A 12,579-nucleotide genomic window follows, 5' to 3' on the forward strand; every position below is an offset into this window, starting at 1 on the left:
CCAATAATGGACATTTGAGTCATTTCTAGTCATTGGCTATTACAGATAAAACTGTTATTAACATTTGTGTACAAGTCTTTATATGGACATACACTTCTTTTTTTCTCAGGCAAATACCTAGAAGTGGTGAGCACAAGCTTATTAAGAAAATGACAAACTATTTTCCAAAGTAATTGTACTATTATATCACTCTGACTAAAAGTGTTTGATTGCTCCATATTTTTGTCAACATTTGAATCAGTCAGTGTTTTAAATTTTAGCCATTTGACAAATGTATAGTGGTATCTCTATAATGATTAGTGTGGCTGAACATCTTTTCGTTTGCTTATTTGCCAGTCACATATCTTCTTTATGAAGTGTCTGTTCAGATCTTTTGCTCATTTTTCAAACTGGACTTTTAAAAACGTAAATTGAGAGTTTTTATATATTCCAAATACAAATACTTAAGATACACGCTTTTCAAGTATTTTCTGCCAGTCTGTCTTTTTCATTTTCCTAAATAGTGTCTTTTGAAGAACAGACGTTTAAAATTTTTATGAAGTCTAAACTAATCAATTTATTTCATGGATTTTACTTTGGGTGTCATAATTAAGAATTTAAGAAATTTTATGCAAACCAAGGTCTTAATGGCTTTCTACTATTTTCTTCAAGAAGGTTTGTAGTTTATATTTTACATTCAGGTCTATAGTCCATTTTGAATTAAATTTTGTATTGGTTTAGAGGTATAGATCAAAATTCTTCTCTTTAAATATTGATAGCCAACTGTTCCATTACACTTAAAACTATCCTTTCCACCCTGAATGGCCTTTATGCCTATTTTGAATATCAATTGTTCATATATGTGTTAAGTCTATTTCTGGATTCTATTGTTACATAGGTATATTTGTATATCTTTGGATTAATACCTCATTGTCTTAATTATGTTAGCCTTATAAAGCCCTAAAATTAGGTAGTGTTAACTTTCCAGCTTTGTTCTTCATTTTCAAAGTTGCTTAGGCTATTTTATATTTTAGGTCCTTTGTTTTTCATATGAATTGTAGAAATCAGTTTGTCAATTTCTATAAAAATTAGATTTAAGTGAGATTGCATTGGAAGTGTTTTAATTTAAATTCAACTTAGAGAGAATTTGAATCTTAATATTGCACCACTCATCTATCAACCTGTTTTATCTTTCCATTTATTTATATATTCTTTAATTCTTTTTTTAATAGTTTATTGTCAAATTGGTTTCCATATAACACCCAGTGCTTCTCCCCACAAGTGCCCCCCACCATGACCATCACACCCCTCCCTCCCCCTTCAGTCCATGGTTCATTTTCAATATTCAATAGTCTCCCTTGATCTGTGTCCCTCACTCTCCCCCTGCTCTCTTCCCTCCTTCCTCTCCCCATGGTCCCCTGCAAAGGCTCTCCTGATAGACCTGTAAATGCAAACATATGGTATCTATCCTTCTCTGCCTGACTTATTTCGCTTAGCATGACACCCTCGAAGTCCATCCACTTTGCTACAAATGGCCATATGTCATTCTTTCTCATTGCCATGTAGTACTCCATTGTGTATATATACCACATCGTCTTGATCCACTCATCAGGTGATGGACATTTAGGCTCTTTCCATGATTTGGCTATTGTTGACAGTGCTGCTATGAACATTGGGGTACATGTGCTCCTATGCATCAGCACTTCTGTATCCCCTGGGTAAACTCCTAGTAGGGCTATTGCTGGGTCATAGAGGAGTTCTACTGACAGTTTTTTGAGGAGCTTCCACACTGTTTTCCAGAGCGGCTGCACCAGTTTACATTGCCACCAACAGTGTAGGAGGGTGCCCGTCTGTCCACACCCCCGCCAGCATCTATATTCTCTTTATTTGTTCATTTTAGCGACTCTGACCGGTGTGGTTTTGATTTGAATTTCCCTGATGATGAGTGACGCTGAGCATGGTTTCTTGTGCCTGTAGGCCATCTGGATGTCCTCTTTGGAGAAGTGTCTATTCAGGTCTTCTGCCCATTTCTTCACTGGACCATTCATTTTTCGTGTATGGAGTTTAGTGAGCTCCTTGTATATTTTGGATACTAGCCTTTTATCTGATATGCCATTTGCCACCATCTTTTCCCATTCTGTCGGTTCTTCTCAACAATGTCTTAACGTTTTCAGCGAATGGGTCTTTCCCATACCTTTTCAGATTTAACCCTACACATTTTATATTTTTATGCCATTTTAAGTTGCAATATCTTAAAATTTCAACTTCTGAGTATTAATCGATGGATACAAAACTTCAATTTATATTTTTATACTGATTTTACATCTTACTACCCTTGCTACAATCACTTATTAGTTTTAGTGGCTTCTTTGTACAGACTATTGGTTTTTCTACATAGATGACAATGTCATTTGCAAATACAGAAAGCTTTGTTTCTTCCTGTCCATACAAATAACTTTTCCTCTCCTTGCTTGACTGTAAAAGCTAGAAACTCCAGTGGAAATCCTTATTTTGTCCATGGTCATTTATGGAAAACATTTAGCATTTTACCATTCGGTATTTCCTAGATGACTTTTTTTTTTTTTCTCCATAATATTTTATTGTCAAATTGTTTTCCATACAACACCCAGTGCTCTTCCCCTTAAGTGCCCTCCACCATCACCACCACCTCTTTTACCCCCTCCCCCTTCCCCCTCAACCCTCAGTTCATTCTCAGCATTCAATAGTCTCTCAAGTTTTGCATCCCTCTCTCTCCCCAACTCTCTCTCCCTCCTCCGCTCCCCCTGGTTCTCCATTAGGTCTCTCTTGTTTTCCTGCTAGACCTATGAGTGCAAACATATGGTATTTCCTAGATGACTTTCATCAGACTGACAAAGTTCTATCTTCTACTAGTACTGTGCTGTTTTTCTTTTTGAAAAATCAGGAGTGGATCATTTTTTTCAAATAATTTTTCTGTATCTATTGATATGTTTTTCCTTTTTTTGTTTTATTAATATGATGAATTACATTGCTTGACTTTAAAATATTACTCTAGCCCTGGATTCCTGGGATAAATCCAACTTATTCAAAATGTACTGACTTTTTAATATATTGTTGGGTTTTAATATATTATAATGTCTTGATTTGATATCAAGCAATTCTGATCTCATTAGTTGGAAACTATTTCTTCCTCTTCAATATTCCAGAAGAGTTTCTTTAGGATTATTTAATTAAATGTTTATGAGAAATTACCAGTGAAGTTTTCTTTGTGGAAAATGTTTTAGCCACAAAATCAATTTCTTCATACTCATAGGCTATTCAGATTATCTATCACTTCTTTTTTGTTGTTGTTGTTGTTTCTTAAGCCAAGTTTTGGTAGTATGTGTCTTTCAAAGACTTTTCCATTTTACCTTAATAAGCATAAAGTTGTTCACATTATTTCCTTATAACACTTTTAATATCTATTGACTTTATTGTGTTGTCTCCTAATTCCTGATATTGATAGGTTTTATTCTCTTCTATTATTTTCCCTGATCAGTCTTGTTACAGGTTTATTAATTTCATTGATCATCTCAATGAACCAGCTTATGATTTCATTGATCTTCTATACTGTTGTTATTGATACTATCCTACGGATTTCTGCTTTGATCTTTATCATTTTCTTTTTTTTTTTTTAAGATTTTCTTTTTTTAAGTAATCTCTGTCCTTAAGTAATCCAAAATGGGGCTTGGACTCACAACCCTGAGATCAAGAGCTGCATACTCCACCAACTGAGCCAGCCAGGCGTCCCTATCATTTTCTTTCTTCTGCTAGAACTTAATTCCCTCCTTTTAGTTCCCTAAAGGGGAAGGTGAAGTCAATGATCTGACACTTTCCTTTTCTTCTAATACAGTTATCCCCAGCTTTTCAAAAGTTTGCACTACATCCCTTGACTGTTATGAAATACCTACATTAGTATGTGTTTTTTGCTAATTAAAAGAAATCTGAAGGTTGCTGTTTTTACAAAAAAGGCAAAAAGTGAAAACAGATTCAGTATCTGTTTTGCAGCAAACTGTTATAGAGTCAGTGCACATCCCAAAAAGCCAGAGTGGCACCAAGAAGCTCCTTCCCTGGGAACTGTACTCAGTATTCCAGCATCAAGCCGCGATCACTTTGAACTGTCAGCATCTGTGCTGTTCTCAATTTATTCTGTGTATCCTTTAGCAAGATGTGTCCTAAGGTATCAGAAAAGCCTGGGAGGTTATTTTTGGGGTCTTAAGTGCTCAACATTTTTTCCCATATAAATTAATGGTGATTGCTTCTTTGCTTTACACCATTTTAGCTTAGGAAAGGTTTTATATGAATGCTTTACTTTCAGATAGTAGGGGAAACGTATGTTAGTATTAATGTGATGTAAATCTTCCCACTAAGTATTGCTTTAATTTAGATTCACGCCAGAAATTGGGATATGCTGTTTTCATTTCCATTTATTTAAAAACACCTTCTAACTTAATTTTTATTTCTTTGTCCTTTGGGTTAATAGATGAGTATGATTTTCCCCACATTTGGGGATTTTTCAGAAGTCTTCTTGGTATTAATTTCTAGCTTAATTCCATTGAAGTTAGAGAACACACTTTGAATGACTTAAATCCTTTTACATTTATTGAAACCTATTTTATGGCCCCCAAATGGCCTATGTAAATGTTCATTTGCATTTGAAAATAATGGGAATTCTGCTATTCTTGGTAGAGTGTTCTAAAAATTTCAATCAAGTTGGTTGATATTGTTCAAATCTTCTGTAGTCATAATTTTTTAATTTATTCTACCAATGATGAAGAAAGGGGTATGGACAGCTTTCACTTTAATTGTAGATTTGTCAATTTCACCTTGCAAGTCTACCACTTTTTTTCTTTGTATCTTGTATCTCTGCTATTAGGTTGGTAAACATGTTTTTCTGATGAACTGATTCTTTATTATGAAAAGACCATCACTGGCAATATTTTTCCTAAAACTTACTTTTTCTGATATTAATATAGACATTCCATCTTTCCTTTTACTAGGCTTAGTATAGTGTATCTATTTTCATCTTTTCACTTTTAATCTATGTATGTACTTTTATATCATTTTTATTTATGTCTTTTATTTGAGAGCGAGTGAGGCGTGTGTATGAGTGGAGGTAAGGGAGAGAGAGAGTCTTAAGCAGGTTCCACACCCAGCTTGGAGCCAGACCGATGGCTCAATTCCACAATGCTAGGATCATGACTTTATCCAAAATCAGAGTTGAATGTTCAACCAACTGAGCCATCCAAGCACCTCTGTGTTTTTATAATTAAAGTGTATTTCTGGAAGACTGAAAAAGTAGTTGGTTCCTACTTTTTCATCCAATCTGTCAATCTGTTCCTTGTAACTGAGGGTTTCTGGCCATTTGTATCTAATATAGTATAAGTTTAAATCTGTTGGTTGGTAACTACTTGTTCCATTGTCCTTTATGTACCCCTATCCCCCTTTTGTACTGCCTTACTTTGAAGTAAGTGTTGCTTTATGATTTTTACTGCCTTTGTTGGCTTATTAGCTATTAACTCCTTGTCTTGTTATTTTATTGGTTGCTTAAGCATTCACAGCATGTATCTTCAACAGAGTCTACCTTCAAGTGATTTACTAGTAACTTTAATTGATATACTACTTCATGTACAGGTGTCTCCCACTATCAGAAACTAGAGTGTTCCTATGAAATCTTTTATAAACTAAAATGGCATAAAAAGTGAAGAAGCAATTACCATTTTATAAAGTGAAAATTGTCTTTGAATCCCTTTTGGTTAGCAAAAATAGGTACTAGTGTAGGTCTTTCATAAAAGCAAAGAGGCACAATGCAGACTTTCAGATAGCCTGGGAAACCCACTTACAGTGTAAGAATTTATAACACGCTTCCATTCCTTTCCTCCCAGCCTTTGTATTATCGTCGTAATAGAGTTTACTAACACATAGGTTACAAATCTCCAAATACGTTATTGTTGTTGTATAAGTAAACACTATTATATTATATATTATCAAGAGAAAAATAATCTTTTATAGTTATATGATGATATGATTACCATTTCCGATATTCTTCAATAAGTAGATCTGCTTTCCTTTTGGTTTGAAGGATTAAACATTTCTTGTACTGTGTGTGGGTCTGATGGTGATTTCTGAAAAAGCATTTTGCCTTTGTTTTTGAAACATATTTCCACTGGATATAAAATTCTATGTTTGACAGTTGTTTTCTTTCAGTATTTTAAAGATGTTGTGCAACTCTTAAGCTTCTGATGAGAAAGTTTTTGTCATTCTTATCTTCATCCCTCTGTGTATACCATCTCTTTTCCTCTGGTTGCCTTTAAGATTTTCTCTTGATCACTGACTTTAATGCTATTTTCTTATGTTTGAATGAGAGTGAGAGAGAGAGAGAGAGAGAGAGAGAGAGAGGGAGGGAGAGAGAGAGAGAAGCCACCTAGGAGTCTCTTTAATGCTTTGATTTCAATGTACCTTGGTGTCCTATTTCACTGTCCTTGGTGAGATTTTTGAATTTGCAAGAATATTATAGTTTTCAATGAATGTGTTAAATTTTTAGACACAGTTTCTTCAAACATTTTCTAACTCTACTATATCCTTTAGATACTCTAATTATGCCTACATAAGGTTGTTTCAAATAGCTCTACAGTCCACTGAGGTGTTTTTCTTTCTTGATTCCTTTTGTTTCATTATGGATTGTTTCTACTACTATGTCTTCAAATTTGTTAATCTGCAGTGTTAATCTGCTGTGAAACCTATCTAGTATATTTTTCATATCAAGTTTGCAGCTTTCGTATCTAGAAGTTCACTCTGGGATTTGTACCATATAGGTCTCTATTAAACTTTTTGAAAACACGGAATACAGTTATAATAACTATCCTAATGTCCCTGTCTATTAATTCTAACATATATGTCAGTTTCATCAACTGATTCTTCTCATTATTGGTCCTATTTTCCTGCATGTTTGCATGCCTGGTACTTTTATGAATTTTATCTTGTTGGGTGCTAGGTATTTGTGTATCCCTAAAAATATTGTTGAGTTTTCTTCTGGTTAGAGATATTCAAGTTCAATATGTAAATCATATGCAACCAATGGCTTAGTGAAATTAGTATCAGATCGGTAATGCTTATGACCAAAATGAAAATATCAGTAACATTTTATAAAACCAAGCCACCTATTAGTCTGTGGTATATTCTATAGCATAGTTATGATTGTACATCCTACTTGAACATCTTAGTTTGTACTAACTGTAAGAAATTATCACTTTGTATTACTAAAGGAAGAGGGAAAAAATCACAGATTCTATGATAGCACAAGTGGAATTTTCTCATTCCTTTAAAACCAAATCAAAACACAACCATTTCTGCTAAACTTCCTACTTTGTATGCCTTACAATAAAGATTTTTAAGTTAAAGACATTTTCAAAAACCAGAGCAGTTATTTGGAAATAATTTGATCCTTTTGGATGCTGCTTTTGTTTGGATGGTCCAGAATGTGTTCAGACTAGTGCTAATTTTCTCCTCACTCCTGAGATGAAACCTTCCTGAGTACTCTACCCAGTGTTCTATTATTTATGAGGTTTTTCCACTTGGATGTTGGAGTCAGGCAATATTGTTGGCTCTGTGTGAACGTCTGATACTGTTCCTTCTCACTGTTTTGGATTATGGTTTTCTCTGACATTGAGTAGTTTCTTCACATGTACATGGCAATCATTACTCTACCAAATACTTGAAGGAGACTCTGATCTCTACGGCTCTCTCTCCATGTAGCTCTCTTTTCTTTGGTGTTCTGTCTTGTGAACTCTGTTTTGTTCTCCCTAGCCTCTCACCTCTACCTTTTCAACTCAGCCTGGCTAGGATACACCTCCCTGTGCCACAGTCTGGAAACCTCCCAATGCTATGAGTTAGAGAAATTGTTAGGTTCATCTTACTAGTTCCTTTTTCTTAGGGCTCACTTTTCTTTCATTGACTTAAGTCCAGTTTCCTGAAAACTGCTGTTTCATGTTTTGTCTGGTATTTGTTTTTTTCAGGTGGTAGGGTAAATCCATTTCAATCATCCCACCTCAATCACAAGTGGCAGTAAAGTCTTGATGGTTTTCATTAGTTTTTAAAATCTTCCATTTTAAAATCCAAGGCCAAGATTTTACTACTTCACTTGGATTACTATAGTTGCTTCCTCTAATTGCCTTCTTTGTCTAGAGTTTTGTCCCCCTCAAATTCTTCCTCCACATAGTGACCTGAGTAATGTAAGTGAAATATACTTATTTTTATCCATTTTAAAGACCTTTTAATAGTTCTATTACCCTTAAATAAGATTTAATTTCCTTAACACAATATATAAGCTCTTCAAGACTTAAGTCTGCAAAACTTGTTAGCCACCTCTACATGCCAAACTAGATGTCAGCAATGATGAATTGTACCCACTTTTCATCCTCATCATGTTAATTCTTATTTCTGTGCATTTGCTTACATGCTACTGCCTCTTCCTTTCTCTTCTTTCTCTCCGGCTAATTTTTCATTCTTAAATTTTCTCCTCAGGTGTTACCTTCTTGAGGAAGTATCACCCCTTGGTTTTGGTTAGAAGACCCTCTAATACTTGTGCACACCTTTATAATTGTAACTTAATGTGCTATAAAATAATCATGTTCATTGGTTGGTCTTTTCCACTATACAAGTTTTGTATCTTAATCAACTTTGGGAACCCATGACGGACCACATACTAGCACTTAGTAGACATTTAATAAATCCATACTTAACTGGAAGAATCAATTATTACAACTGTGTAAACTTTTCTTTTCCATTTTAATCTGGAAAAACTGGCTATCAGTTCTTGATGCCCTTCTAAGTAAAGCATCTGGCATAATAGTAAGCTTGCAGTTTGCTAAATAAATATATGATTAAGCATTTTTTATTGTGGTCTCAATATTTTTCTTCAAATAGGACCATAAATATTTCTTCTCTAAGCCTAAGATTTGTTTATAAACCTCTTAATCTCTGAGATACTAATTCGATAATAAATTTCCAGTCCTTTATGATATTTTCTTTTCTTTTCTTCTGAAAGACAATCATCATAAAGGAGCTCTTGAGGTATCATGTACAACTCATATGTAGTTGATGATTTCAGCAAAATTGGAATAAAACTGGTAATGCTTCTGTACCAAAATAAAAATTACAAATACTTTGATAATGCTTTGTAAAACTATATCACCTGTTGATCTGCAGTATATTCTGTAGCATAGTCATGACTGTAGATCCTATTTGAAGGTTGTCAGTTTGCAGTAAATGTAAGAAATGATCACTTTGTAGTACTAAAAGAAGAGAAAAAATTAAAACAAAGATTCTATGACACAATTGAGATTCATTTCTTTTCAAAACCAAATCCAAAGATGACTATTTTTGCTAAAATTCCTGCTTTTGTATAGTTTACAATAAGGACTTTGTATAGTTTACTATATAAGGAAGGTTTTAAGATGGGTAGTTTCAGTAACCATAAATAAGTCTTTCCATTTTATGAAAATTATAAAGAGAAAGCATCTACAAATCCTAAGCTAAGATTCCACTGTTATCTCCCATTAAATGAGAAACAAAATAAAACATATCCTAAATTCGAATCTTTCTAGCAATAAATTTCAGTTAATGAAATCAAATTTTGCGGAAAAAAGAGAATATGAAGGAATGGAAAAGGTATGTATGACTGTAAACACTGATTTACATCCTTAAAACAATTGTTATATAATGTACTATTTTTGCTAATATTTTGTCTTAACAAATAATGAAATTATTACTTACAAAACATTTGTCTTTATTGGTTTATACTTTTGGGGCTCTGAGAAGCCAGTTATGAAGACCTGACATTGGATGCTTATGCAAATTGCTTAACCTCTCAGAACTCCCATGTCTTCATCGGTAAAACACGAGCTCTCTCACAGACTACTGCCGAGTGTCCTATAACCTACCCTACAGGATAGGTTCTCAGTAAATGTCAGTTTCTACTCCCTTCTCCATTAACTTATCAGAATTTTAATTACAGCGGTATTAGGCGTACAGGCAAGGCAGTTCTGTGAATACTATCCTAGCTTCAAGAAAACAATTTTACTCTTTTCCTCTGTTCTCTCCTGAGAGAATATATTTGAATTCTTTCATATATTAATCACTGTTCTTCTATTTACAAAGTCCAATATTTCAATATTTTACTAAACATAAATTTTTTTAACATTTACCAATTTCAAGAAAACAATTCCACTGTTAAATATTTCTATAGCTTCTTATTTTCTATTACTTCAATAGTAAAATAATTCTTTTTTATAACTGGAATAAGTACACGATTTCATTTTTGTCTACTTAAACAAGTTTTATGAGTAATTCTTTTTATTATTTCTTTTTTTTTTTTTTGAGAAGAAGAAAGAAGGCAAGTGAGAGAAGGGCAGAGAGACAGGGGGAGAGAGAATCCCACAAGGGGCAAGAGAGAGGCAGAGAGAGAGACAGAGAAAGGGAGAGAGAAGCAGGGCTCACCCAAAGTGGGGCCTGTGCTCACCCAAAGTAGGGTTCGAGCTCCCCCACAGCAGGGCTCAAGCTCACCTAAAGCAGGGCTAGAACTGACAAACTGTGAGATGATGACCCGAGCTGAAGTCAGATGCTTAACTGACTGTGCCATACCCTTAGTAACTCTTTGTAACTCTGAATTCAATGAACTCATGTGATAAGTAGTATATATAGATATGTTTATCTTTTTTCTATATTGGAAAAAGCTATGCTAAAATAATGTTAGTCACTCCATCTTATTTTTACACTATTTTATATTATTATAGAATTTATTTTTGAAGCATCTGTTCTGTTTTTCAAGTGTAGTTGTTTTTATGGAATGTCAGATAACTATTTGGTCTCCCAAACAAAAACTAATACTTGTTTTACTTAAACTTTTTATTATAAATGCATCAAACCGTCGCAAGAGTAGAGAGAATATCATGATTCTGCATGCAGTCATTCAACCTTAATGATGACCAACTTATGACCAATCTTCTTTCACCTAGTCTGTCCACTTCTAGCCTCCCATTTTATTTTGAAGCAAATCCAAGACATCAATTATTTTATCCACAAATACTTCAATATATACTCCAAAATGATTTATTTAAAAATAAAACATAACCATATCTAACCTGAATAATGATTCCTTAATTTTACCAAATAGCCAGCCACTGCTCCAATTTCCAATAATTTTGTGGATTTTTAAAGTTTGTTTGAATCAAGATATAAATAAGATCCACACGTTTCACATATTATACGTTGTAACTGGTTGTCTTTCAAATTTCTTTTAATCTATGGATTCCTTTTCTACCTTTTTTTTTCCCGTACAATTTATTTGTTGACAAAACTATGTCAATTATCCTATGAGCTTCCCACAGTCTAGATTTGCTAACTGCATTCCTGGGGTGTAATTTAATGCTTCTCTAACTTTCTACAAATTGGTAAATTGGAGCTGGAGGATCAAAATGACTCAGGTTTGAATTTTTGATATCAACATTTCATATGTGAGGTTATGCTGAACTATTAGAAGGCACTTCTCAAATTTTGATAGTGATAGATGATTAATTCCTAAATCTGTTCATTTACTAATAGTTGTACAATGGTGTTATTCTATCTTACCTTTTTCACCTATTGGAATACTTTTATAAAGAGAAATTTCTCTTCATCAATACATAAACGGCAAAAGAAATAAATCATGGATTCTTCATTTACCGGTTTTCAAAATGAATTGGTTTCCTAGTAGACTATAATGGTAATTTTTTAAATAGTTGATATGTTTTTATCCTCTGTAGTTACTATCCTTATTATTGTTCTAATTTCTCATTTTTAGCTAATAGAAGCCTCCTTATTTTGGCTCCTGAATCCTTTTCAGAATCCCAATAAACTTTGATTGCTTCCTTTCTATCTGGTATACAAAATATTTCAGGCTTACCTTGCATATTTTCTATCTCAGACCTATCATCAGCCATTTCTCCAAGAGCTGATTCTTTTTATTTAAAGAGAAAGGTTATTAGAGACCCTAATTTTGTGCCCATTTATTTTCTGTATATGAATTTCACAACCTTGTAATTTAGTTTTAATACATACTTTATTGATATTTTAAATCTATAGAATGAACTGAGGAACACTGTCACATTTGTTGTAGTTACTATTTCTGGAGATAAAATGGCATATTTTAAAAGTTATTCAAGTATTTTCTCTCTCTTGCTGTCTTTTTACTAGGCCTTTTACCTCTCATTATAGTATAGTAAAAACTAAGTACTTTATTTTTCTGGTAAAATAGTTGTTTTAATTGGAAACCTTATAATTTGTTTCATAATGGAAAACAAATAGATAATGCTTTAAAAGAGGGGCGCTTGGGTGGCTCAGTTGGTTAAGCGTCCAGCTTTGGCTCAGGTCATGATCTCATGGGTTCGTGGGTTTGAGCCCTGTGTCAGGCTCTGTGCTGACAACTAGCTCAGAGCCTGGAGCCTGCTTTGGATTCTGTGTCTCCCTGTCTCTCTGACCCTCCCCTGCTCACACTGTTTGTCTCTGTCTCTCAAAAATAAATAAAAAACATTAAAAAAATTTTTT

The 12,579-nt window shown here is 33.7% G+C and overlaps 1 protein-coding gene across 4 annotated transcripts in view; it reads right to left on the reverse strand.

Annotated features, from left to right (window-relative positions):
• The window catches only part of IQCB1 (IQ motif containing B1), a 63,823-nt gene that overhangs the window by 38,165 nt on the left and 13,079 nt on the right, over positions 1-12,579 (reverse strand). For all 4 annotated transcript variants that reach the window (XM_029939412.1, XM_029939413.1, XM_029939416.1 and 1 more), the window contains exon 7: positions 9,191-9,290. In XM_029939412.1, the coding sequence (XP_029795272.1) occupies positions 9,191-9,290 (100 nt within the window). The remainder of the gene's footprint in view (positions 1-9,190; positions 9,291-12,579) is intronic.

This window comes from Suricata suricatta, chromosome 5 (genome assembly GCF_006229205.1).
Source record: "Suricata suricatta isolate VVHF042 chromosome 5, meerkat_22Aug2017_6uvM2_HiC, whole genome shotgun sequence".
NCBI lineage: Eukaryota > Metazoa > Chordata > Mammalia > Carnivora > Herpestidae > Suricata > Suricata suricatta.